This window comes from Zonotrichia albicollis, chromosome 2, assembly GCF_047830755.1.
Source record: "Zonotrichia albicollis isolate bZonAlb1 chromosome 2, bZonAlb1.hap1, whole genome shotgun sequence".
Taxonomy (NCBI): Eukaryota; Metazoa; Chordata; class Aves; order Passeriformes; family Passerellidae; genus Zonotrichia; species Zonotrichia albicollis.
This window is the reverse complement of record NC_133820.1, coordinates 42345297-42370934: the sequence shown is the minus strand read 5'-3', so window position 1 is coordinate 42370934 and position 25638 is coordinate 42345297. Positions and strand designations below refer to the sequence as shown.

The 25638-nt window shown below is 50.8% G+C and overlaps 2 protein-coding genes across 2 annotated transcripts in view; one reads left to right on the top strand and one right to left on the bottom strand.

Annotated features, from left to right (window-relative positions):
- On the top strand, positions 1–5465 carry LOC141728178 (C-type lectin domain family 4 member E-like). Its single transcript, XM_074534955.1, has 6 exons — positions 1–186; positions 1093–1194; positions 2536–2643; positions 2967–3118; positions 3348–3469; positions 4184–5465. The coding sequence occupies exons 1-6, from the start codon at positions 147–149 to the stop codon at positions 4329–4331; spliced, it is 672 nt and encodes a 223-aa protein (XP_074391056.1). The 5' UTR covers positions 1–146; the 3' UTR covers positions 4332–5465.
- A 19472-nt stretch (positions 5466–24937) lies between these two features.
- TCAF2 (TRPM8 channel associated factor 2) overlaps positions 24938–25638 on the bottom strand; it is a 29859-nt gene continuing 29158 nt past the window's right edge. The window contains exon 10 of the mRNA XM_074534948.1: positions 24938–25636. Coding sequence (XP_074391049.1) covers positions 25634–25636 — 3 coding nt within the window. The 3' untranslated portion in view covers positions 24938–25633. The remainder of the gene's footprint in view (positions 25637–25638) is intronic.

The window sequence follows — 25638 nt, the reverse complement described above, 5'->3', positions numbered from 1 at the left end:
CACCCATGATATGGCTTTTTCAGCACATCAGATTAGTGCCTGTGCAGGCCCCTCACCAGAGTGGGAGATGCCCTGTGCAGGAGGAAAGCTATTTGTGCCCACACTGCTAGCAGGGACCCTTGGAGAAGAGTGATCCTCCTGCTCAGATGATGAATGGCCAAGGTAGAGTCAGTCCTGGAAGTGCAGGTAACCCCCAAACTTTCCTTCCTTTCTGTCCTCCTGCCACAGGGGTTGGGGGAAAGGCAGGGCTGGGATGGATCCTGGGCATGGTGGAGTGGGCACCTGGAGATGGGGCTCAGGGCAAGAGCAAAGCAAGAGATGAGGGCAGTGGGCAGTGGGCAGGCTGGCAGAATGAGCTTTTCCTAGAGCCAGGGGGAATGGAAGTGCAGGCAGAGCGTGCCCTGCTATTCCCTTCAGTGCTGTGTCTGTAAACAATGGGGCTGAAGGGGGCTGTCCTTCTGTCATTGCCCTGCTAAAGCTCTCCGCATCACTCTGAGCACAAGTCCCTACTCCCATCTCTGCTGTCTCCAAGGACACCCCAGTCAGGGCTCCCCAAGAGCTCCCAAGTGCCTTTTGCCCCTGTGGAAACAATCCCTCTGTGGGTCTGGCTGTGCACACCCTGAGCTGGGCACTCACTGCTTTGGGGGACTGTGCCACTGCAGAAAGGGGCTGATGGGACAGAGGCAAAATGCAGGGAGTGAGGGAAAGAAGCTCTAAAGAGAGAGGAAGAGGAGGGAGAGCCACAAAGAGCATTCAGGGACAGACAGGCTAATGGAAGGCAGCATGGAAGTTGTGTTGAGGAGAAAGGAGGTCTGACAGGAGAAAGGGGGAGTGAGGGTTGGGCAGAATGCAGGCAGGTCTTGTGATAAACAGGCAAATAGAAAAGCAGCCTCAGGGCAGCCCCTGTGCTCCTGTACTCTGTGGCTCTGAGCCACTGCCAGGGACAGGCAGCAGGATCTCCTTCCAGCACCTGACGGGGCTCCCAGTGCTTGGAAGAAGGGAGCAGCAGGGTGCTGGGGAACAGAGCCCCCTGGCTTATCCTGCTCCTAACTCTGGGCTGGGACATGCTCACTCTTGCTTTGTATTTTCCAGCCCCAGCAGAAGAGAGAGGCTGCTCCTGGCTGAGCGTCTGGGTCTTCCTTATTTTTGCCCTTGCAATCAAAGCTGCCATTGGGACCTTTGGTCTCTGGCTTGGTGAGTTGCAGGGTGTCTTGATTCCCTTGGGATGAAGGGCTCAGGTGGCTGCCCTTGGTCAGGTGGGAAACCCACATCTGAGTGCCTCTGCCAGCAGGGTAACACCATTCACCAAAACACAGGTCAGAGACCCCTTCTCATGCAGAATCAACACTTGTGGGAACACATCTGGAGATCTTAATCCACCATTTGAATCTCAAGGAATAAGTAAGATCTCTTGGATAAGCTGGCTGTGTGAGGAACTGCCTGTGGTGGCAGCAAGGCTGTCAGAGCAGGTTCCTCTCACTCTCTCTCAGTCTGCATGAGCTGAGTGCTTGGCCAGCTCTTCTCTGAAGGCAGTGTTCCCAGAGCCAATGATTTCCCATCCTGCTTCCCCAGGAAGGCTCAGGCAGTAGCAGTGTCTCCCAGTCAGCACAGGTTTCATGGTTGTCCGAGGAAGACACTGATCCTTTTTGATCCCTGCAGGGATGAACAGCTCCACAGCAGGTCAGATCTAGGAGCTGGACTAAACCACAAGTCATCTCTCTTCTCATCCTTTATCATTGGGTAGGGACAAGGTCACCTTTATTGGCAATGGGGGTGCTAAGCCAGGATTGCCCATCTTCTCTGAGCCTTCCTCCATTACAGCAATTCATTCATCAGGCACTGGAGCCACCGGGATTCTTCTGCTCATCTGTGACAATAGTTCTAAATTAAAAGATCGATGAAAATAGGCATCTCGATTGTTGAGTACACCCTGATCCATACTCCTAATCCATATTCCTGATGAGTGTCTGGGTTCCTAGGAAGTCCTTGGGATTGTGGCTGTGGCCTGTCACCAAGAATGCATTATTCCCCACACAGTGGAGCCAGTAAGTCCTAGGGGTTTATGGTGCTGCCCCCTGGTTTCAGGAGCTGCAGCTGTAAGTGATTCCCTTCACCTGCACTGGGTGTTGCTGATGGAACAGGCCCAGCTGAGGGTGGCTCCCCCAGGGGCCTGTTGCTGTGTAGCTGAGGAAGAGACAGAGGGTGACAAGGAGAGGCTGCTTTGTAGACAGACTGGCAGCTGGGCTGGGTGTGTGTTCATGGCAGAGTGGCTGTGGCTGGGAGGGCTCCCTCCTGCCTGTGTGTGGCATGTCCCCAGAGAGATGTGCTTCCAGGGGTGCCTCTGCTGTCTCACTTGGAAGGCACAGGGCTCTTTCTGGCTGGGAAGGAGCTGTGCCCCTGGGGTGGGCCAGGAGAGGTGACAGCTGGGAGCGTGCTTACTGGGGAAATGGTGGAAAGAGAGTGCAGGGGCCAGAGGGGCTGTGTGAGGAGCTGGGAGCAAGGGCTAATCCTGCTGCCTTTCCTGTCCCTTTGCAGTGCTTCCCTTCTGCCACAGCAGTGACCAGCCCTCAGCCCTGCAGCAGCAGGAGTTCTCCGAGCAGTTCTCGGAGTGGGAGTGCGCCTCAGCGGTGCCACAAGGCACAGGTCAGTATCCCAATGTCCCCTCTTGCTTGGGGCCAAGGGCCTCAAGGGGCTGTGCCAGGGCAGGTCAAAGCACATCCCCAAAGGAACTTTGGAGAACCCTGAGATGCCCTTACAAGGATTACCCTGGCTTTGGGTACACAAGGCTCACTGGTCATACCCCAAAGCAATGGGAAGGAATGTCTGAACTATCCCTGTTTCATCAAGCACTTTCTGTCAGGAAAAGTCACTGAGCAGGACATGAGCACTGTCCCTGGAAAACCTGGATGTCTGCAATCACCATCTCTTGTTGGTAGCCTGCATCTGTCTGTCCTCTCCCTGCACAGACCGAGGCTGGATGTGCTGCCCAAAGGGCTGGAGAAGGTTTCAAGGAAGCTGCTATTTCCTGTCCACTGATACAATGAACTGTGCTGAGAGTGCAGAGAACTGCACTGAGATGGGCTCCCAGCTGGTGGTGATCACCAGCAAGGCAGAGCAGGTGAGTGCACAGGGCCCCAGAGAGAGGGACCCAGCAGGCAGAGCCACAGTGCTGGGCCCTGGAGGGGACTCAGAGCCCTCCTTGTCCTGCAGGGGAGGGGGAAGGTCCTGTCTGCACCTCTGCAGCACCAGCCCCCTCTGCCACCAGCCCCACATCATGGGGATTCCTGATGCCTCTGTGTGCTCAGTCCTGCCACTCATGGACATTGCTCTCTCTCTCTGATTGCCAGGTATTCCTCACTGAGCAGGGAGGTCAGCCTCAGAAAGAAATTAATTTCTACATTGGTCTGTTTGAGGTTGATGATGACCAGTGGCAGTGGGTGGACAAGACGCCCTATAATGAGACAGCAGCGTGAGTATCTCTGGATGAAGAGTGTTTGGTGTGATTCCCGATATGGAAAGAAAGTAGGAGAGATCTGAGAGCTTCAGGTGCTGCATGAGAGGAAGTTTTGACCCCACTGTCTTGGCAGAGAGTAAAGATGCAGAAGAAGAGAGCTTTGTGGTACACTCAGTTCACATGGCCGCATCTGTGCTGGGTATTGATTATGAATTAACTACCTGTGACATGGAAATCATTGCTGTCAGCCTAGAAAAAGTTGCATTTTGCCATCAGCAAGAACCCTTAAGACTTGACAGGCCTTGGCTGGCGTACACAGCACTTATGTGAGCAAAATGGCTGTGCTGGAATGCAGGGAAAGAGATGGGGCACAGGGAGAGAGCACCAGGACTGTCCTTGCTGTGCCTTCTTCTGGAGAGCAACCTTTTCCTGGAGTCCAGCACGGGCCTCTGCTGGGAGTGAGGTGCATGGGGTGAGTGGTGGTGATGAGTGGCCCCCAGCAGGATGGAGCAGGGCCCTGTTATGCTGGAAGGCTCTAGGAAGGAGGCAGGTTTCCATGTGCCACTGGTGCCAGTGGGATATGGAGTGGGAGGAATGGCACTGCTTCAGTCCATGAATCAGCATTGGGAATTTGTGTCTCTTGCCTTCAAGTCTGGTATCCCACTGTGGCCTTTTCCTGCAGGGCTTTACAGTGGGCACTGGGGAGTAACAAGCCTGTCTGTGTCCCAGGTTCTGGAGAAAAGGAGAACCAGATCCATACCCTGGTGTGAACTGCACTGCAATGCATGTGCCTACAAAAGATCTCAACAACTGGAATGATGTCGAACCAATTGCGAAGCTTCATCGAATTTGTGAAGCTGCAGCAGTAATTGTGTGATGGAAATGCCCCTGACCTGAGTAAAGCTGGGAGCTCAGCAGGGAGCTGGGAACAGCTCTGGCTGTGCTGGGAAGGGTGGGGAGCTCTAACACATCTTCACTGTGTGGGGTGGGACCATGTGTGTGGAAATGAAATGAGCTTTGTCCAGCATCCCCAGTGCATGTGCTGGCTCAGGGAACACAGGGAGGCTCAGGCTCTTTGGAGCAGCTCCTGTGTTCCTGAGTCTTCTTCTCTCTATGTGGTTCCATCAGCCTCTGGCTGAAACGAGATGGACTTCTCCAGGAGGAAGACACTGGAATGGAAGGCAGATATACCGGGATTCAATGTCCTCTGTCTCCTTGAGCACAGCTGTTTGCTTTTTGTTGAGTCACACACAAAATGTCCTCTAGCTCTAGTGGTTTTTGCCTAACAAATTGTGAAATCTCAGACAAGAGAAAATACAGTATCAGACCAATGAAGAAAGGCCCTGTGCTCTGTGTTCATATCTCTCTTTCCTTTTCCATCTCTAGGCTGTGGGGAAATAGTCCACAAACTATGGAATGGTTTGGGCTGGAAGAGACTTTTAAGGATAGTCTAGTTTCAAGTCCCCTGGATCATGGGCACGGACCCCTTCCTCTGGACCAGATTACTCATATAACCATCCAGTTTGGCCTTGAACATGTTACAGTTCGGATACATCTCCTATGGGAACCTGGTTCGCTTGCCTCACCACCTCACTTTCCTAAATATTAGGAAGGAACCACTATTCCTCCGTAATATTTAATCAAAGCCTTCCCTCTGTCAGTTTAAAGCCATTCCCCTTTGTCCTATAACAATGTCCTTGTATACAAATTCCCTCTCTGCAAGGCCATTTCCACTGCTGTAGTATGGACACTGGCAGGGATTGGACTTAATTCCACAGGTTACAGTCAATAACACAAGCAAATGTGGAGAAGTGTCACAGGCAGCTGTGAGAAAGCAGTTGTCAGCAGAGACTTGTGGTGGTATCAGAGAATTGAAGAACCGCCGTGCTGCAAATATCCTCCCTTCCCTTTCCCAGTGTCCTGGTACTCTCCAGGTTCCCAGTGAAGATGTGTGTTTTATGCAGAACTAACTCCTTCTCTGGTGCCACTTGAGTTGATGTCCCTTGGTGTCCTGTGGTGGGAACATGACCAGCAATCTCTTCAGAGCCTCTTTGGGCCTGAGATGCTTCTCCCCTGCTCCCATTGTTTTCTTCCCAGTTCCAAGCCTTTCCTTTCCTCACAACTGCTACTCAACCTATTTCTTGATACCATTTCTCTCTCTTTGCCTCAGCCTACTCTCATTCCCTGCTGGCTCTGCCTAAGCCCAGTTCTCTGGCAGAGAGCACAATAAACTCCCTTCAGCCCCCCTAGGTCACACATCTAGACTCAGGATTCAGTGTGCCTCCCCTGGAGACCCACTGCCAGACAGCCCTTCTGGTTTTGGGACTCTTATGGGGGTCAAGCTCGTCCCTGCAAAGCAGCATTTTATCCAGTTGCCTCAGAGTCGATTTGCATGATGACTTTCTTCTCCACTGTGTATTTGCATGCATCTGCCTTCCAGGCATGTGTTCTTCTCTGCTTTTGAGTTCATTTCTCTAGTTCCCACATCACTTGTCCTCCCAGCTTGTCTTCTGGCTTGTCCCTTCTCACGTGTTCAGGGCAATTTCTGCTCTTTGCCTTGTTGTTACCTTTTCCTCCCCATGGGCTCTGTCTTTGCATTAGTGGAATGAAATAGTCCCTGCTTTGCCTCCTTCTGAACCCAGCCTGAAAAACAGGATAGGGAGCCAAAGAAACGCAGTGGGGCTCCACCTCGGTGATCCGACTGTGTCTCTCACTTCATGGAATGGCTCTCCATCTTCCTTGTGAGTTCTTCCTGCACAGGAGTCCTGGGCTGAGACTTTCTTCTAGAAACATGCAGGAGATGAGCCCCAAAGGAGCCAGCTCTGGCCTGGCCTACCAGGCTGTCATTTCAAGAATGGGTAGTGGTGACAGCACATCCTCGTGGCCCTGCAGGTGAGGGCCTCTCCCTGTGCAGCCTAGAAACCATGCGCTGCCATGCACAGCTTCTCCCAACACCTGCCTGGGCTGCTGGGCTTGGGTCTGCCCACAGGGGACCTTCTTATCCAGGTCTTGAGCACCATTCCCACACGTTTCTGGCTTTTGCCATGCAGGATCCCCTTTACGCCTCCCCTCTGCCATAACTCTTAGCACACAAGCAGGACAAGGAGCACATTTCCTGTCTGCCCTCCTCCACACAAGAGCCAGCCCTGCACAGGAGGCTTAGGCCTGCTGTGGTGCAGCCAGTGAAGGGGCACAGGCCCTGAAGGACAGAGCTGACCAGCAGGTTCCTCTGCTGGCTGTCCACTCCTGGGCTCAGCCTGTGGTGAGCAGCAGCCCCTGCTGGGTCTGGACATGGCCCCCTCCCCTTGGCTGTAGGAAGAAGGCAGGATTCCATTCATCATGGACTGATGCCCATGGGAACAGGGCAGGAAGAGAACATGGGTGATTGATCTGGGGAATTTGGGATGAATCAGAATCTGGAAGAGTCTGTCTCCACGTCCCTCTGAGCCCTGAGACCCCAGGTCCTGGAGCTCATCCTTCCCTGCAAGACGTGATAAGGCCATGGTGCAGGGTGACACCTCTCCACTTGTGGAGCCCTGGGGAGCTGACTAATGTGAAAGGTGCAGCCTGTGCTGTAATCCTCCAGAAGGCAGCAGGACAGCAGGGCTGGAACCATCTCCCACAGAAATGAGAGCCATTGTCTCCTGTCCTGGTTTGAAAAGAAAACGAGTTTTTTGGGATGCTGTGGTCAAACCAATATGGGCTCAGCTTTGAATATTGGCACCTGGTGTGGCCTCTGAGGACATGGATACACCTCTGAGAATACAGGGAGTTCAAAGCAGGGAACTCCCAGGGTTCTGGCGGTGAAGGAGGTCAGAGCTGCCCTGCCCGGCTGCTGTGGGCTGGGCGAGGGAGGGGAAGCCATGTGGCCGGGTGAGGTGAGGTGGGGCCTTGGACAGAGAAGGGAGGTGAAGAGGCCCCTGAGGATGGAAGGGTGGAGGAGCACCGAGAGGCATCGGGCAGCCATCCCCCAGAGAGAGAGTGAGCTGGTGCCTGGGCTTGTGCCACCTTGAAATTTGATAGCAAGGCCAGCTGAGAAGGAGAAGGAGGGGGTGCGGGGAGCAGGTGCCCGGCAGGGCAGCCGTGGGAGTTCTGAGCAGGCAGAGCCTGAGATTTTTAACCCTTTTCTTGAATGATGGAAACCTTACTGTGGTGGTTTGACCAGGAAGGAGTGAGAATTCTGGGAAGCTGTGGTCAAACCAATGAAAGTTTTAGGTTTGAGACTGGCACTTAGTGTAGCCAGTGGAGTTTGGACACACCTCTGAGAATACACAGGAGTTAAAAGCAGGGCACTGGCCTTGGCACTGTCTCTTGGGACGTCGCTGTGAAGAGGTCAGATCTCTCCCCCGTCCAGCCTTGCTGCTGGGCGGGGGAGGGCCAGCCATGCGGTAGGCTCGGGGCCTGGACAGAGATGAGAGGTGAGGGGCCTTCAAAGATGGAAGGGTAGAAGAGCCCCAAGAGACATCGAGACATCGGACAGCCAGCTCCTCCCCTCCCCAGGAAGGAGAGAGAGGGAGAGTCGGCGGTGATAGCAGCCGGCCCAGGAAGAAAAAGGAGGGGGAAAAGGGTGCAGCCCGGCCGGCCGCAGCAGCAGCACGTGTGGGAGTATCATCTCGTCTCAGGACAGACAAAGACTGAAAACTTTTAACCCTTTTTTTCATGATTAGAGCCTTGCAAAAATGCTAATCTTCTTCGAAGCTGAATAAGAAGAGAGATAAAAGATGAGATGAGACAAAGACCTGGCCTGAAGAACGTAGAGATGATTAGATGGGGAGAGATGATTTAGAGTAGCCTTTTAGCTAAACTTTTCTTGTAGCCATGGACTCAGTTGTTCCTGTGACACAGACTGCATTTAGGGAGAGGCAGTGCCTCAAAACTAAGAGGGTTCATTTGTGAAGACCCCCCGGCCCCAGGGGGTTAGAAAAATATGGGGGGGACAGATGTCTCAAAGCAGAGACTGTGCTTTTTTAGAGTGAGACAAGGCATCCTTGAAAGACAACCCTAAAAGCAGCTCTAGCCATGTCTCAGTAGTGAGAGCACTGGGCATGAAAAGAAGATGTCACAAGCAGCAAAAAAACTTTTTTTCCAAGCGGTGCCGAAGTGACAAAGAAGCACACGAAGTTTCAGTGTATTTCTAAGAGAAGCCTATAGAACAAAAAAGACTCCTTTCTTCTTCATGAACTGCAGTTTGAGTATACTAAAGTGTCGTGCTGAGCTAAGCAGTTAGTGTTTTGAGAAAATGTATCAGATTAAGAAAGTCAGAGAGTGGAGAAGAAGAAAGTTTTTTTTGTAAAGTTTTCAATTTCTTTTTTTTCTTTTCCTGTAGTTTAAGTAATAAAGTGTTCTTTATGTTTAAGTTAGAGCCTGTTTTGCTTATTCCTAGTCACATCTCACAACAGACACCAGAGTGAAGCATTTTCATAAGGAGCACTAGCTCTGTGCCAGGCTCAAACCATAACACTTACAAAGGCTGATCCTCCTGGAGTTGAATGAAAAGAGAGATAGAGATGAGATAAGAGGAAATGGGCCACGAGAGAAGTTGAGAAGAATCATAGGTGAGAGTAGGTGATGGAGTGCTTTTGGCTGGACTTTTCTTGTATAGCCATGGACAGAACCATTTTTCCTGTGACACAGAGACTGCATTTAGGGGGAGGCAATGGCTTGGAGCCAAGAGAGTGCAGTGATGTTATGTGAAGGAGTGCATGAAAAGAGACCACGGGTGAGGAGGGTGGTGGTGCCCTCTCTCTTCAGTGAAGGAGAAGGTCTCTGTTCTTGAGACCCCTCGGCCCTCAGGGGGTGCATTTGGGGGAGACTGGTGTCCCGAAAGTGAGAGACTGTGGTTTTTTCTGGAACTGGGCAAAGCATCCTTAAAAGGGGAGCCCTAGAAGCAGCTCTGGTCCATGTGCAGTGCTGAGAGCACTGGGCATGGAAGGAAGATGTCAGGATGGCAAATGATTTCCGGGTGGGGCCACATGTGACGTGGAAACACAAGAGGTTTCAACTGTGTTTCCAGGAGAAGCCTGTGGTAAAAAAGGGACCCCTCAGTCACTGATGAACTGAGAATTGATTATCTAAAGGGTGGTGATGGACTGGGAGTTGGTGATATGGTGGGTGGTAACTGAATTGAGAATCCAGGTTTTGTACTACTGTGATGTATTGGAAATTTGGTGGGGGGGGAGAAATGTTTTTTAGAAGGTTTTCATTCTGAGTTCTGTGTGTGTTTCTTTTTACATATAGTTGTAGGTTAATAAAGGTTTTCTTCTTTATTCCTAAGTTGGAGCCTGCTTTGCTGTATTCCTGATCACATCTCACATCGGGCACCAGGGAGCATATATTTTCATGGGGGCACTGACATTGTGCCAGCGTCAAACCGTGCCGTCTCCAAATATCTGAAGCTGAAGCATAAAATGCCTGATGGAGGAAAACTCAACCTGAGGACAATGGGAGGCCAGCAGTTACACACAGAGGGTGTTTGAGGTGGGTGTGAATGCTGCAGCCTGCATCCCCACTTGGCTGAGAGGGAATATTGTGTGGAAGACTGATAGTCAGGCAGTGGGCAGCATCCCTCCCTCCTCTGCTCTGAACACTTCTAACTCAGCCTCTCTTCATGTGCAGGAGGTCCATCCCAAAGATGCTCCATTTGCCTTGTCAGGGTCTAGGAAGCTGATGGCAGTTACTCCTGCCTGGCAAAGCCTGGCTTTGCAAGGAGATTAGCAATTTGCTGTCAGTCACTAGGGCACATGGGCAGTGCTGTGCTCAGCTGCCTGAGGAACAGCCTGCAGAGAACAGTAGAGCCTTGTCCCCATGCCTCTGGGGAGTCTCCAGATAAAAGAACACATTCCCTCTCTGTCTTGGGCACGTTCACTCTGTGTCCTGCTGTTGCTGCCCAGGTGAGACTGGAGGTGCTGCACAATGGGCTGGAGAGGCTCTCTTAAGTTGGTGCTTGCACATATTGGCTGAACAGATGTCTTGGAAAGCAAGGACACAGGCTTCCACAGGGTGGGCATCAATGCAGAAGCACATCATCAGAGAGGGAGTCTTCCAAGGGAGTCTTGCAAACAAATGCTCAAACTGGCCACTGTTTGGCCTCCTGAAGCTGCTTGTTGTCATCCAGCCCATCAGTCTTCCACACAATATTCCCTCTCAGCCAAGTGGGGATGCAGGCTGCAGCATTCACACCCACCTCAAACACCCTCTGTGTGTAACTGCTGGCCTCCCATTATCCTCGCGATGAGGTTTCCTCCCTCAGGCATTTTATGCTTCAACTTCAGATATTTGCAGACAATGGCTCTCACTGTTGTGGGAGATGGTTCCAGCCCTGCTGTCCTGCTGCCTTCTGGAGGATTACAGCACAGGCTGCACCTTTCACATTGGTCAGCTCCCCAGGGCTCCAGAAGTAGAGAGGTGTCACCCTGCACCACGGCCTTGTCACATCTTGCAGGGAAGGATGAGCTCCAGGACCTGGGGTCTCAGGGCTCAGAGGGACGTGGAGACAGACTCTTCCAGATCCTGATTCATCCCAAATTCCCCAGATCAATCACCCATATTCTCTTCCTGCCCTGTTCCCATGGGCATCAGTCCATGATGAATGGAATCCTGCCTTCTTCCTACAGCCAAGGGGAGGGGGCCATGTCCAGACCCAGCAGGGGCTGCTGCTCACCACAGGCTGAGCCCAGGAGTGGACAGCCAGCAGAGGAACCTGCTGGTCAGCTCTGTCCTTCAGGGCCTGTGCACCCTGACTGGCTACACCACAGCAGGCCTAATCCTCCTGTGCAGGGCTGGCTCTTGTGTGGAGGAGGGCAGACAGGAAATGTGCTCCTTGTCCTGCTTGTGTGCTAAGAGTTATGGCAGAGGGGAGGCGTAAAGGGGATCCTGCATGGCAAAAGCCAGAAACGTGTGGGAATGGTGCTCAAGACCTGGATAAGAAGGTCCCCTGTGGGCAGACCCAAGCCCAGCAGCCCAGGCAGGTGTTGGGAGAAGCTGTGCATGGCAGCGCATGGTTTCTAGGCTGCACAGGGAGAGGCCCTCACCTGCAGGGCCACGAGGATGTGCTGTCACCACTACCCATTCTTGAAATGACAGCCTGGTAGGCCAGGCCAGAGCTGGCTCCTTTGGGGCTCATCTCCTGCATGTTTCTAGAAGAAAGTCTCAGCCCAGGACTCCTGTGCAGGAAGAACTCACAAGGAAGATGGAGAGCCATTCCATGAAGTGAGAGACACAGTCGGATCACCGAGGTGGAGCCCCACTGCGTTTCTTTGGCTCCCTATCCTGTTTTTCAGGCTGGGTTCAGAAGGAGGCAAAGCAGGGACTATTTCATTCCACTAATGCAAAGACAGAGCCCATGGGGAGGAAAAGGTAACAACAAGGCAAAGAGCAGAAATTGCCCTGAACACGTGAGAAGGGACAAGCCAGGAGACAAGCTGGGAGGACAAGTGATGTGGGAACTAGAGAAATGAACTCAAAAGCAGAGAAGAACACATGCCTGGAAGGCAGATGCATGCAAATACACAGTGGAGAAGAAAGTCAACAAAGTCAAAAGTCAAGAAAGATGCAAATCAACTCAGAGGCAACTGGATAAAATGCTGCTTTGCAGGGACAAGCTTGACCCCCATAAGAGTCCCAAAACCAGAAGGGCTGTCTGGCAGTGGGTCTCCAGGGGAGGCACACTGAATCTGGGTCTAGATGTGTGACCTAGGGGGGCTGAAGGGAGTTTATTGTGCTCTCTGCCAGAGAACTGGGCTTAGGCAGAGCCAGCAGGGAATGAGAGTAGGCTGAGGCAAAGAGAGAGAAGTGGTGTCAAGAAATAGGTTGAGTAGGAGTTGTGAGGAAAGGAAAGGCTTGGAACTGGGAAGAAAACAATGGGAGCAGGGGAAAAGCATCTCAGGCCCAAAGAGGCCCTGAAGAGATTGCTGGTCATGTTCCCACCACAGGACACCAAGGGACATCAACTCAAGTGGCATCAGAGAAGGAGTTAGTTCTGCATAAAACACACATCTGCACTGGGAACCTGGAGAGGACCAGGACACCAGGAAAGGGAAGGGAGGATATTTGCAGCACAGCACTTCTGCAGTTCTAGGGTACCGCCACAAGTGTCTGCTGACAACTGCTTTCTCACAGCTGCCTGTGACACTTCTCCACATTTGCTTGTGTTATTGACTGTATCCTGTGGAATGAAGTCCAATCCTTGCCAGTGTCCATACTACAGCAGTGGAAATGGCCTTGCAGAGAGGGAATTTGTACACAAGGACATTGTTATAGGACAAAGGGGAATGGCTTTAAACTGAGAGACGGCAGGTTTTGATTAAATATTAGGGAGGAGTAGTGGTTCCTTCCTAATATTTAGGAAAGTGAGGTGGTGAGGCAAGGGAACCAGGTTCCCATAGGAGATGTATCCCAGCTCTAACATGTTCAAGGCCAGGCTGGATGGGGATATGAGCAATCTGGTCCAGAGGAAGGGGTCCCTGCCATGATCCAGGGGACTTGAAACTAGATGATCCTTAAAAGTCTCTTCCAGCCCAAACCATTCCATGGTTTGTGGATTATTTCCCCACAGCCTAGAGATGGAAAAGGATAGAGAGATATGCACACAGAGCACAGGGCCTTTCTTCATTGGTCTGATACTGTATTTTCTCTTGTCTGAGATTTCACAATTTGTTAGGCAAAAACCAGTAGAGCTAGAGGACATTTTGTGTGTGACTCAACAAAAAGCAAACAGCTGTGCTCAAGGAGACAGAGGACATTGAATCTCTGGATATCTGCCTTCCATTCCAGTGTCTTCCTCCTGGAGAACTTCACCTCTTTTCAGCCAGAGGCTGGTGGAACCACATAGAGAGAAGAGGATTCAAGAACACAGGAGCTGCTCCAAAGTGCCTGAGCCTCCCTGTGTTCCCTGAGTCAGCACATGCACTGGGGATGCTGGACAAAGCTCATTTCATTTCCACACACATGGTTCCACCCCACACAGTGAAGATGTGTCAGAGCTCCCCACCCTTCCCAGCACAGCCAGAGCTGTTCCCAGCTCCCTGCTGAGCTCCCAGCTTTACTCAGGTCAGGGGCATTTCCATCACACAATTACTGCTGCAGCTTCACAAATTCGATGATAGTTCAAACATCTGACACTATTCCAGTTGTTGGGTAGTTCAGTATCCCTGTAGATGATAACGCAATTCTCATCATAGCCTTCATTTGGTTCTCCTCTTGGCCAGAACCTGGGACACAGACAGGCTTGTTACTCCCCAGTGCCCACTGTAAAGCCCTGCAGGAAAAGGCCACAGTGGGATGCAAGACTTGAAGGCAAGAGACACAAATTCCCAATGCTGATTCATGGACTGAAGCAGTGCCCTTCCTCCCACTCCATATCCCACTGGCTACAGTGGCACATGGAAACCTGCCTCCTTCCTACAGCCTTCCAGCACAACAGGGCCCTGCTCCATCCTGCTGAGGGCAACTCATCACCACCACTCACCCCATGCACCCCACTCCCAGCAGAGGCCTGTGCTGGACTCCAGGGAAAGTTTGTGATATCTACTTCTGTTTCACCCACAGGCACCTTCATGTCTACTCTACTTTCTTTCCCTACCAGGAATCACACCAAACACTCTTCATGCGGAAATACTCACGCTGCTGTCACATTGTAGGGAGTCTTGTCCACACACTGCTACTGGCCCTCCTGCTCTGCAAACAGTCTGATGTATGAATTGTCTCGTTTAGGTTCTTTAGATTGCCTTATCAGCTCAGAGAGGAATACCTGGCAATCAGAGAGAGAGAGCACAATGTCCATGAGTGGCAGGACTGAGCACACAGAGGCATCAGGAATCCCCATGATGTGGGGCTGGTGGCAGAGGGGGCTGGTGCTGCAGAGGTGCAGACAGGACCTTCCCCCTCCCCTGCAGGACAAGGAGGGCTCTGAGTCCCCTCCAGGGCCCAGCACTGTGGCTCTGCCTGCTGGGTCCCTCTCTCTGGGGCCCTGTGCACTCACCTGCTCTGCACTGCTGGTGATCACCACCAGCTGGGAGCCCATCCCAGTGCAGTTCTCTGCACTGTCATCCCATGACATCATGTCAGTGGAGAGGAAATAGCAACTTCCTTGAAACCTTCTCCAGCCCTTTGGGCAGCACATCCAGCCTCGGTCTGTGCAGGGAGAGGACAGACAGATGCAGGCTACCAACAAGAGATGGTGATTGCAGACATCCAGGTTTTCCAGGGACAGTGCTCATGTCCTGCTCAGTGACTTTTCCTGACAGAAAGTGCTTGAACAAACACGGATAGTTCAGACATTCCTTCCCATTGCTTTGGGGTATGACCAGTGAGCCTTGTGTACCCAAAGCCAGGGTAATCCTTGTAAGGGCATCTCAGGGTTCTCCAAAGTTCCTTTGGGGATGTGCTTTGACCTGCCCTGGCACAGCCCCTGGAGGCCCTTGGCCCCAAGGAAGAGGGGACATTGGGATACTGACCTGTGCCTTGTGGCACCGCTGAGCCGCACTCCCACTCCGAGAACTGCTCGGAGAACTGCTGCTGCTGCAGGGCTGAGGGCTGGTCACTGCTGTGGCAGGAGGGCACCACTGCAAAGGGACAGGAAAGGCAGCAGGATTAGCCCTTGCTCCCAGCTCCTCACACAGCACCTCTGGCCCCTGCACTCTCCTTCCACCATTTCCCCAGCAAGCACGCTCCCAGCTGTCACCTCTCCTGGCCCACCCCAGGGGCACAGCTCCTTCCCAGCCAGAAAGAGCCCTGTGCCTTCCAAGTGAGACAGCACAGGGACCCCTGGAAGCACATCCCTCTGGGGACATGCCACACACACGGCAGGAGGGAGCCCTCCCAGCCACAGCCACTCTGCCATGCACACACCCCCAGCCCAGCTGCCAGTCTACAAAGCAGCCTCTCCTTGTCACCCTCTGTCTCTTCCTCAGCTACACAGCAACAGGCCCCTGGGGGAGCCACCCTCAGCTGTGCCTGTTCCATCAGCAACACCCAGTGCAGGTGAAGGGAATCACTTACAGCTGCAGCTCCTGAAACCAGGGGGCAGCACCATAAACCCCTGGGAGTTACTGGCTCCACTGTGTGGGGAATAATGCACTCTTGGTGACAGGCCACAGCCACAATCCCAAGGACTTCCTGGGAACCCAGACACCCATCAGGAGTATGGATTAGGAGCTGATCAGGGTGTGCTCAACAATCCAGATGCCTATTTTCATCAATTATTTAATTTAGCACTATTGTCACTGATGAGCAGAAGAATCCCAGTGGCTCCAGTGCCTGATGAGTGAATTTCTGTAATGGAGGAAGGCTCAGAGGAGATGGGCAATGCCTGGCTGAGCACCCCCATTGCCAATAAAGGTGACCCTGTCCCTAGCCAATGATAATGGATGAGAAGAGAGATGACTTGTGGTTTAGTTCAGCTGAGGGATCTGACCTGCTGTGGAGCTGTTCATCCCTGCAGGGATCAAAAATGGTCATGTCTGGCAGAGCGCGTTTTCTACCTTTGCCACAGGCAATTTACCTGCTGGCAGACGCACTAGGCTGTGGGTTTCCCACCTGACCAAGGGCAGCCACCTGAGCCCTTCATCCCAAGGGAATCAAGACACCCTGCAACTCACCAAGCCAGAGACCAAAGGTCCCAATGGCAGCTTTGATTGCAAGGGCAAAAATAAGGAAGACCCAGATGTTCAGCCAGGAGCAGCCTCTCTCTTCTGCTGGGGCTGGAAAATACAAAGCAAGAGTGAGCATGTCCCAGCCCAGAGTTAGGAGCAGGATAAGCCAGGGGGCTCTGTTCCCCAGCACCCTGCTGCTCCCTTCTTCCAAGCACTGGGAGCCCCGTCAGGTGCTGGAAGCAGGTCCTGCTGCCTGTCCCTGGCAGTGGCTCAGAGCCACAGAGTACAGGAGCACAGGGGCTGCCCTGAGGCTGCTTTTCTATTTGCCTGTTTATCACAAGACCTGCCTGCATTCTGCCCAACCCTCACTCCCCCTTTCTCCTGTCAGACCTCCTTTCTCCTCAACACAACTTCCATGCTGCCTTCCATTAGCCTGTCTGTCCCTGAATGCTCTTTGTGGCTCTCCCTCCTCTTCCTCTCTCTTTAGAGCTTCTTTCCCTCACTCCCTGCATTTTGCCTCTGTCCCATCAGCCCCTTTCTGCAGTGGCACAGTCCCCCAAAGCAGTGAGTGCCCAGCTCAGGGTGTGCACAGCCAGACCCACAGAGGGATTGTTTCCACAGGGGCAAAAGGCACTTGGGAGCTCTTGGGGAGCCCTGACTGGGGTGTCCTTGGAGACAGCAGAGATGGGAGTAGGGACTTGTGCTCAGAGTGATGCAGAGAGCTTTAGCAGGGCAATGACAGAAGGACAGCCCCCTTCAGCCCCATTGTTTACAGACACAGCACTGAAGGGAATAGCAGGGCACGCTCTGCCTGCACTTCCATTCCCCCTGGCTCTAGGAAAAGCTCATTCTGCCAGCCTGCCCACTGCCCACTGCCCTCATCTCTTGCTTTGCTCTTGCCCTGAGCCCCATCTCCAGGTGCCCACTGCACCATGCCCAGGATCCATCCCAGCCCTGCCTTTCCCCCAACCCCTGTGGCAGGAGGACAGAAAGGAAGGAAAGTTTGGGGGTTACCTGCACTTCCAGGACTGACTCTACCTTGGCCATTCATCATCTGAGCAGGAGGATCACTCTTTTCCAAGGGTCCCTGTTACCAGTGTGGGCACAAACAGCCTTCCTCCTGCACAGGGCACCTCCCACACTGCTGAGGAGCATGCAAAGGCCTTAAGCTGGTGGCCTAAAAAAGCCGTATCCTGGGTGTACCCACAGCACAGGAGATTGAGGAACTTCCATCATTTCCCTGCCAGGGCATCTCATACAAGAATCATTGCAACACACAATCTCATGAAGGCAAGGGAAAACAGATGAAGGAGAGCATCACTGCAGCTCACACAATCTCCCTTTGCGCAGCCTCAGGCACTTGCACAGGGCATCCATGGTCTTCCCTCTCTGCTGCCTGCTCTCTCCTGCTGAGGCTCCATGTGTGTGACAATACCCACGCAGGCAGGTATATTTGGCATTGGCTAGCAAAGGTTAAACCCACTGAGCACAGCCTGCAAAAGGGAACCAAAAATGAAAAGAAAGCAGATTTGTGACAGAGTCTGGGCTGTGCCCAGGTGCATTCTGAGAACAGAAGAGTATTTCCCAATACACTTTTTAACTATTTCCTTTACAAATATGGATGGAGCTTTCGGCAGTGCCTTCACTATGCCTTCTTTGTGGGGCTGGAGGACAGAAAGGATCAGTGGATGGTGCTGGAGTCCCTTTGCATGACAGATCAGGAATTTTGCCTTGGTTATGACTACAAAAGCTGAAGCCCTACATGGCGTTTCTAGCAGTTCTCAAGGAGATCTGGGTTCAAGTCCAGCAGTCTCATATTCCTAAGGCCATCTCTAAGGATAAAGGATCCCTACTGGGTCCCAATGTCCTCTGAATGAACTGAGATGGAAACACAGCTTTTGCTCTTGTTCCATCAGCTGGTTTCTCCTGTGGAGAAGAATGCATGGGTGCAGAGACACAGGACTAGGAGAGCTCATAGCTTAACATCCCTCCTAAATTGAGGGGCCCAGAACTGGACGCAATACTCAAGGTGTGGCCTCACCAGTGCCCATGCTCCCAAACTATGGGAGTTTCACTTTCTCCCATAGCTCTGCAGCTTGGCCACCTCTGTGTGCAAGAAGCTCCCTGGCAGCTGAGTGCTGTGGTTGACCCCACTGATGGCACTGAGGGGAGCAGCAGGCACACATCCACAGTTCTGCAGTGTGACAGTGTGACCCTGTGCTTTCACCTGTGCTTCACAGGCTGCTGGGAGAGCTGTGGATTCTCAGGAACCCCACATCTCCAGCAGCAAGTGTGTGGGACCAGGGGAAGCCCTGTTCCCACAAAGGGGATGTGCTCTCGCAGCTGCATTTCCTGCATGGCTGGTGGGAGGCTGGAGGTTTCACAAGTCTTGTGAATGTGTTTTTCTGTGGAGTGAGAGCTTGTGAACACTGCTTACATAGAGATGTTTAGAAATGTAGGCTCTGACCCTGCCTGCAGCCTGTTGTGCACAAAATAACAGAATCAGGGGATTTCTTCTACAGAGAGCTCAGGCTTGTTCTCCCTTGTAAGCAGTTCTGTACCCTGATCTTGTGATGCCTCAGCTGAAATGCCTGTGCTGTTGCTGTGAGCTCTCCTATTCCTGTGTCTCTGCACCCATGCATTCCTCTCCACAGGGAGAAAACAGCTGATGGATCATCTCAGTCTGTTCCACATATGTCTGCAGCATTTGCGGACACAACCAAGTGAGGCTTCATGATCTGTCAGGCACATGGACTCTGGCACTGCCAAGTGATCCTTCTGCCCCTCAGTGCCAGGTTATCCTGAACCACTTTGCTAAAAGCCCCAGCTCCCTTCCAATGCAATGAGACCAAACCAGTGTCACAAGTTCTCTGTTGTGCTCAGGATTTCTGGGCTCAGGATGCCAATGGTCACTGCCCAGACTCAGTCACAGATCTGCTTTCCTTTCATTTTTGGTTCCCTTTGGCAGGCTGTGCTCAGTGGGTTTAACCAGCTAGCCATATATTTGGCATTGGCTAGCCAATGCCAAACACACCTGCCTCTGTGTGCATTGTCACACACATGGACCCTGAGCAGGAGAGATCAGGCAGCAGAGAGAGGAGGCCATGGATGCCCTGTGCAAGTGCCTGAGGCTGGGCAAAGGGAGATTGTGTGAGCTGCAGTGATGCTCCCCTTCATCTGCTTTCCTTTGTCTTGGTGACTTTGTGTTTTGCAATGACCATCTTGTGAAATGTCCTGGCAGGGAAATGATGAAAATTTCCCAATGTCCATGTGCTTTGGGGTACACCAGAGTGGGAGGTGCCCTGTGCAGGAGGAAAGCTGTTTGTGCCCACACTGGTAGCAGGGACCCTTGGAAAAGAGTGATCCTCCTGCTCAGATGATGAATGGCCAAGGTAGAGTCAGTCCTGGAAGTGCAGGTAAGCCCCAAACCTTCCTTCCTTTCTGTCCTCCTGCCAAAGGGCTTGGGGAAAGGCAGGGCTGGGATGGATCCTAGGCATGGTGCGGTGGGCATCTGGAGATGGGGCTCAGGGCAAGAGCAAAGCAAGAGATGAGGGCAGTGGGCAGTGGGCAGGCTGGCAGAACGAGCTTTTCCTAGAGCCTCAGGGCAGCCCCTGTGCTCCTGTACTCTGTGGCTCTGAGCCACTGCCAGGGACAGGCAGCAGGACCTGCTTCCAGCACCTGAGGGGCTCCCAGTGCTTGGAAGAAGGGAGCAGCAGGGTGCTGGGGAACAGAGCCCCCTGGCTTATCCTGCTCCTAACTCTGGGCTGGGACATGCTCACTCTTGCTTTGTATTTTCCAGCCCCAGCAGAAGAGAGAGGCTGCTCCTGGCTGAACATCTGGGTCTTCCTTATTTTTGCCCTTGCAATCAAAGCTGCCTTTGTGTCCATCTGCCTTGGTGAGTTCCAGGGTGTCTTTATTTCCTCAACATTAAGGGCTCAAGTGACTGCTTTTTTCAGGTGAAAGCCCATATCTTAGTATCTCTTCCAGGCAGGCAAATGCCTTTCACCAAAACAGGCCTGTCTAGTCTTATTGGCTTATGCCATGACTTCCTTGTCCCTTTCCTCAACCCTTCCTTAGAAGATTTCTAATCTGGGTTTGTTATCTGGGCTAGTGTGTCTCTCAGACAACCAAGATGAGAGAAGGTCTTCTGAGAGAAGGAATGACTGGTAGTGGGAGAAGTGGCCTGCTGTTCTCACCTTGTTGCTCAATCCAGATTTCATAGCTTGTTACTAAACAGTCTGTGTTGGGGCTCCAAAGCAGAAGTTAGAGGATAGCACAGGTTGCTCAGGCACGAGATGAAAAGGATGACAATAGCACTTTGCTTTGCTCTCCTCTCTTCTCAGTGGCCTTACTTGATGGAAGCTCTGGCCATTACAAGATTCTCCTCCAGAACTCTACTGAGTGGTTCTGTGTCCCCAGCAGTTCTGCAGAGAAAGGTGAGTGATGCTGAGAGCCTCATAAGTAACAAAAGGACTTCACCAACATTTTGTTTGGTTTCCCCTCAACCACCCTCAAGGTGGGGAATATTACTGCCAGTCACAAGTGGATTGTTTGAAGGAAGGAATCTGTGGAATTGAGGTAAGACACTCTCTTGTACATCTTTAGTAAGAATGCTATGAAAACATGCTCCAGGTCAGTGAAAGAGGGTGGGTCATTCCATACCAGCATTTGACCAACCTTCCTACTCTTCCCCTCACACAAACCCTCTATTGCAAGTCAAGTCGACTTATCTAGATGCAGGTGCTTTTATACTGGCTGGTTCAATCCAGCTCTACTTCCTGTGCTGGCTCACTGCCTGTTCACACAAGCATGATGGTCAGTGTGGGGGACAGAGGAGGGAGGATGATTTTTAGCTCAGAATAGCTGGGGAGCTGAGCTGCAGTCCCACATGAAGTGATGGTAATATGGAGTGCTGGAATGCTGGTAGTGCAAGTTCTCAAACTCAGGTCAGAGATCCCTTCTCATGCAGCCATGACCTTTGTGGGAACACATCTGTAGCTTTTAATCCACCGTTTGAATCTCTGAGCATAAGGCAGGTCGCTTGGATAAGCTGGCTGTGTAAGGAACTGCCTGTGGTGGCAGCAAGGCTGTTGGAGCTGGCTCTGAATCTGCATGAGCTGAGAGCTTGGACAGCTCTTCTCTGATGGAAGTGTTTCTAGAAAAGCACAAACCAGCTACTTCTCATCTTGCTTCCTCAGGAAGGGTAAGGCAGAAACCATGTCTTTCACCAAAGAGAGGTTGCATGGACATGGCAGGACAGAGAGAGAAAGGGAAGAGGCTCCTTCAGGCAGGGGTCTTGTGACAGGCTGCTGACAGCTTTACTTGTGGAGAGCAGAAAAGAGCATTTATCTCTGTCCAGGCTTTGGGATCAAACCACATTCCTAACACCTGGGATCCTACATTGAACTCACAGCCATGAAGGACAGCACTTCTTGTTCAAAAGCAGGATTTTTTTCCCCCATAGTGGATGGCTGGATGTGCTGCCCAAAGGGCTGGAGAAGGTTTCAAGGAAGCTGCTATTTCCTGTCCCCTGACATGATGTCATGGGATGACAGTGCAGAGAACTGCACTGGGATGGGCTCCCAGCTGGTGGTGATCACCAGCAGTGCCGAGCAGGTGAGTGCACAGGGCCCCAGAGAGAGGGACCCAGCAGGCAGAGCCACAGTGCTGGGCCCTGGAGGGGACTCAGAGCCCTCCTTGTCCTGCAGGGGAGGGGGAAGGTCCTGTCTGCACCTCTGCAGCACCAGCCCCCTCTGCCACCAGCCCCACATCATGGGGATTCCTGATGCCTCTGTGTGCTCAGTCCTGCCCCTCATGGACATTGTGCTTTTTTTCCAGGAGTTCCTCTTCAATTTGACAAAAGAAAAAGCTACTAGCCTCTATGAAACAAAATACTACATAGGTTTAGCTGCTTACAAAACTGGGAAGTGGCAGTGGGTGGATCAGACTCCATATGAGAGTACAGCCACGTGAGTATCCTGGTGGAGTGAGGAGAGCCCTAATATTCATGCCCTCAGTCCAAGTGACCAATATATTGTGTAAGGCAGGTATTTGTCAGAGTGGGGTTTCTGTCTTCAGCTGCTCTGCAAGTCAGAAAACTTGCATAAATTTCTATTCAAAACTATGGCTCCTGATTTCTGTCACAGTGACTTTCCTTTTCTCTTCCACAAGTGTTTAAGGTGACCCCACATCCACTGTCACGCTAGTGTATTTCCAATAAAGGAACTTTCTTTTACAGGTTCTGGAAGCCTGGGGAGCCCAATTTACTCTTTGCAGAAAAATGTGCTGCAATTCATGTCAAGGGAAAGACAGACCCCAACACTTACAGTAACTGGAATAATGTCCTTTGCATCACAAGTTGCTATCGAATTTGTGAACAGGCAGTCAAACTTCTCTGAGAAAGGACATAAAATCCAATTTTCAAAGTACCTTAGTTCCCAGCCTGTGCCCCTTCATCCCTCTACAAGCTGGAGATCAGTTCTGGATGAAATAGCTCAGGCTGATGTCAATGACCTACTGTGAACCTTTCTACTCTCCTCCTTCAGAAACAAGGGTCCTAATTCTCTATCACTTTCCTTGACTCCTGATCCAGACAATATCTCAATGATGTGGAAAAGACCATCACTGTTTCATGAAAGGATACTTGTCCTTCAAATCACTGGAGCAGAATTTGAAAGAAGAGCATTCAGTGGAGTATCCTTGTCCCTCCTCTGAAGGGGAAAATTTTTCATGGCTGTAGTGTTTCCTTCTCCTTCAGCACATTGTGTGTTGATTAGTTTAAAAAAAATTAATAAATGTTAATTTATTAAATGTTAATACTGCTCTTTGCGTGAGGATGTGTGACATGATTCCCACAGTTCAGCCTCCCAACACAGAGGTTTTAACTTTTCAATGTGTTCAGCACCTGTAGATGAGAATATTGCTGAGTGTGCTGGACCAGCTGGGAGCAGGAACAATGTAATGTTCATCTGTAGAGCATGTGAGGAAGGTCCTGAACACTTTGGAGAATCATTTGTGAAGACAGAAACAGAGCAGGCTGTGTATTATTCAGTGCCAGGCAGTTTGCCCAGAAAAAACGAAGGATGTTGGAGATTCTGCTAAGATGTGGCAGGACGAGGCATAGCAATAAAGGGGAGAGAAAGCAATTAAATGTTACAAGAAGGAAAAAAGCCAGAGTCCCCTAAGGAGAAATTTCTAATCAGAGAGAAGGGTGGAAGACCTCTATCAGAGGCATCACTGCAAATTAGATACACAGAAATCTTGAGCAATGTTCGGCTTCCTTAAAATTTCCCAAATTCCAGTCTGTATGTTCCTCCCTTTCATCAACGCTATCTATATTCTTTGAGGAGCTGGGCGTTTCCAGTTTGGAACTAAAAATACAACCTGAAAAATCAGTTCTGGGTGATTTTTTTTTCCCCCATCAGAAATGTGAGTACAAATTTTTGTAATTTCTGCCTGAAGAAGTATATTTTCCAGGTTTCTGGTTTAGCCACTGAACCAAAAGCTTGGCTCTTGCAAAGTGTTTGCCTCCTAGTTTCTAAAGCTGCTGGATACTTTCACAATGGAGAAAACTTTTTTTTTTGTCCAACATGACCACAAACCCAAACATTGCAATGGACTTCTCGATTTCCCCCAGCTCAGTTCTGCAACTTATGCAGCAACAGGGTTTTGAGGAAGAAAGAGAGGCAGATAAGACATGCAGAGCGTGACCAATGTTTTACAAGCGGTTTTAGGGGTGCTGCAGTTCTGGTTCCTGGGAGGTTGACGGGGCAGAGCAAAACCCACACCAGGAGATCGGTTTGCAAGAAAATGCACGTACCTTGCTAGAAACAGTCTCCCTGCCCCAAATTTGGAAAACAAAGTTTTTCTTAAGATGTCGTGACAAAAGAGGGATCTTGGGAGAGAGCTGATGCTGGGTTTGCCTACAGAATTGTTGAAGGGATCTTCCTGATCCCCTCTTCAATATGAATTTGGCTGATGGAGGTGCCTATCTCCAACAGATAAAAATCAGTCTTTACCCCTCAAGTTTGTCTTGATTCAGGAGGCAGCAGATGGCACAGGAAGAGGTAGAGATGACAGCAGACAGTTAGGTACAGCACTTTCAGAAAGCTTCAGAAGGACATCCCTGCATACTGAACCCAGGGCTTGGGTGGGAAGGACAAAAAGTTTATCAGGATAGCATTCTTCATGATGACACCTGCAGACCTTGCTTTCACGTGGACATCTTGGCCACATGCCAGCTGCCTCTCAGAACAAGACCTGGATGCTTACCACTCCTTGGCGCATTAACTTTTACTTTGGAAAGGATCTTGGGTCTGAGGAAAGGAGCCACAGTGACATTCACTTCTGAGAATACACACACCATCGAGTGCAGGTACTCTGACTGCTGCAGTGAAATTCTCTCGTGATTCAAACCTGAGCTAGCTTCTGGTTTTCCTCCAGAAAGCTCATGATGCCCAGTCTTTGAGATGCAGTCTTCAGCGGGAAAAACATAATTAGAGCCATGTTAGAAGGACATCCAGTGTTGATTCTTATGGTCAGACTTATTAATTACATCTGTATGCAGAGCATGCTTTATGTTTAGCTCTGACAGCTAAGGATAGGATACACCCGACTTTCTCTAATAAATCATTATCCTTGCCAAGCCAAGTGATGAAATAAAGTGAAATGTATGTGTTTTTCTTGGCAGACACTATCTTTTATAAGGATTTAAATTTTCCTCCAAGGGTATCTGTTCTTTTTTTAGACAAAGCAGAGAATTACACCTCTACTCCTTCTCTTTTTCTGTTTTATCCCACCTCAGATTCTTTCATGTTCCTTTACAACATTTATTTCTCCAATTCTTTATTTTCTTTGCACTCCTGCTGTCTCTCATTTTTCCCCCTTTATTCCCTTTTTTTTTTCCTTTTAAATATTGTTTATTGTTTCCTTTTACCTTTTCTTGCTAAGACTGCAGATGAAGAGCATACATTGTTGTTTGGGAGAAATAAAAGAGAGAAATGACACTTAAAGAAGCTCTGGTACTGGACACATGTCTGTTCTGTCCTTTAAAATTTACTGTTTCTGAAATTATTTCCTAAGCAGTCTTGTGTAAGGTATTAGTGCTAATTCAGGTACTGCTGGCCTTGCAGAGTTCATGTTATCCAAGAGATCCACAACCCCCAGTTCTTCACTTGTCCAGTTCACGGTGGTTATCCTTTGTTTATCTCAAGTTGTCTAAGACAAATCCTGTTATTTTAGCCTTTATGTCTCTAGCTGGTTACAAGGGAATAAAAGCACTTTTTTATTTTATATGGAATCAGTTTATATACCTGAGCAAGCATTTTCACATCCTGCTGCTTAATTATAAATCATTTATCTAGGCAGGCTTTTGGGCAATCTGCTGGTTTCCTGGAAATGCCTCACCTGATCATGAGGTCCAACACTCCAGCACCATCTCCTGCTCACAGCAAGTCACCTGCACTCTCTTGGTGTCGCTGTGATCTACCTTCATGAGATCAGGAGGAGATGCACAGTGCCTCTGACTCTGTCACTGCAGCCTCTTGTGGTGCATCAATGCCTCCACAGCAAGGTAAGAATTCTGTAACATTCACT

What these genes read in the sequence shown, in the direction of transcription:
- LOC141728178 (XM_074534955.1), top strand. Translation starts at nt 147, where the DNA reads ATGATGAATGGCCAAGGTAGAGTCAGTCCTGGAAGTGCAG. An exon ending in GACCTTTGGTCTCTGGCTTG is followed by an intron (nt 1,195 to 2,535) that starts GTGAGTTGCAGG and finishes GTCCCTTTGCAG; the next exon opens with TGCTTCCCTTCTGCCACAGC. An exon ending in CCCTATAATGAGACAGCAGC is followed by an intron (nt 3,470 to 4,183) that starts GTGAGTATCTCT and finishes TCTGTGTCCCAG; the next exon opens with GTTCTGGAGAAAAGGAGAAC.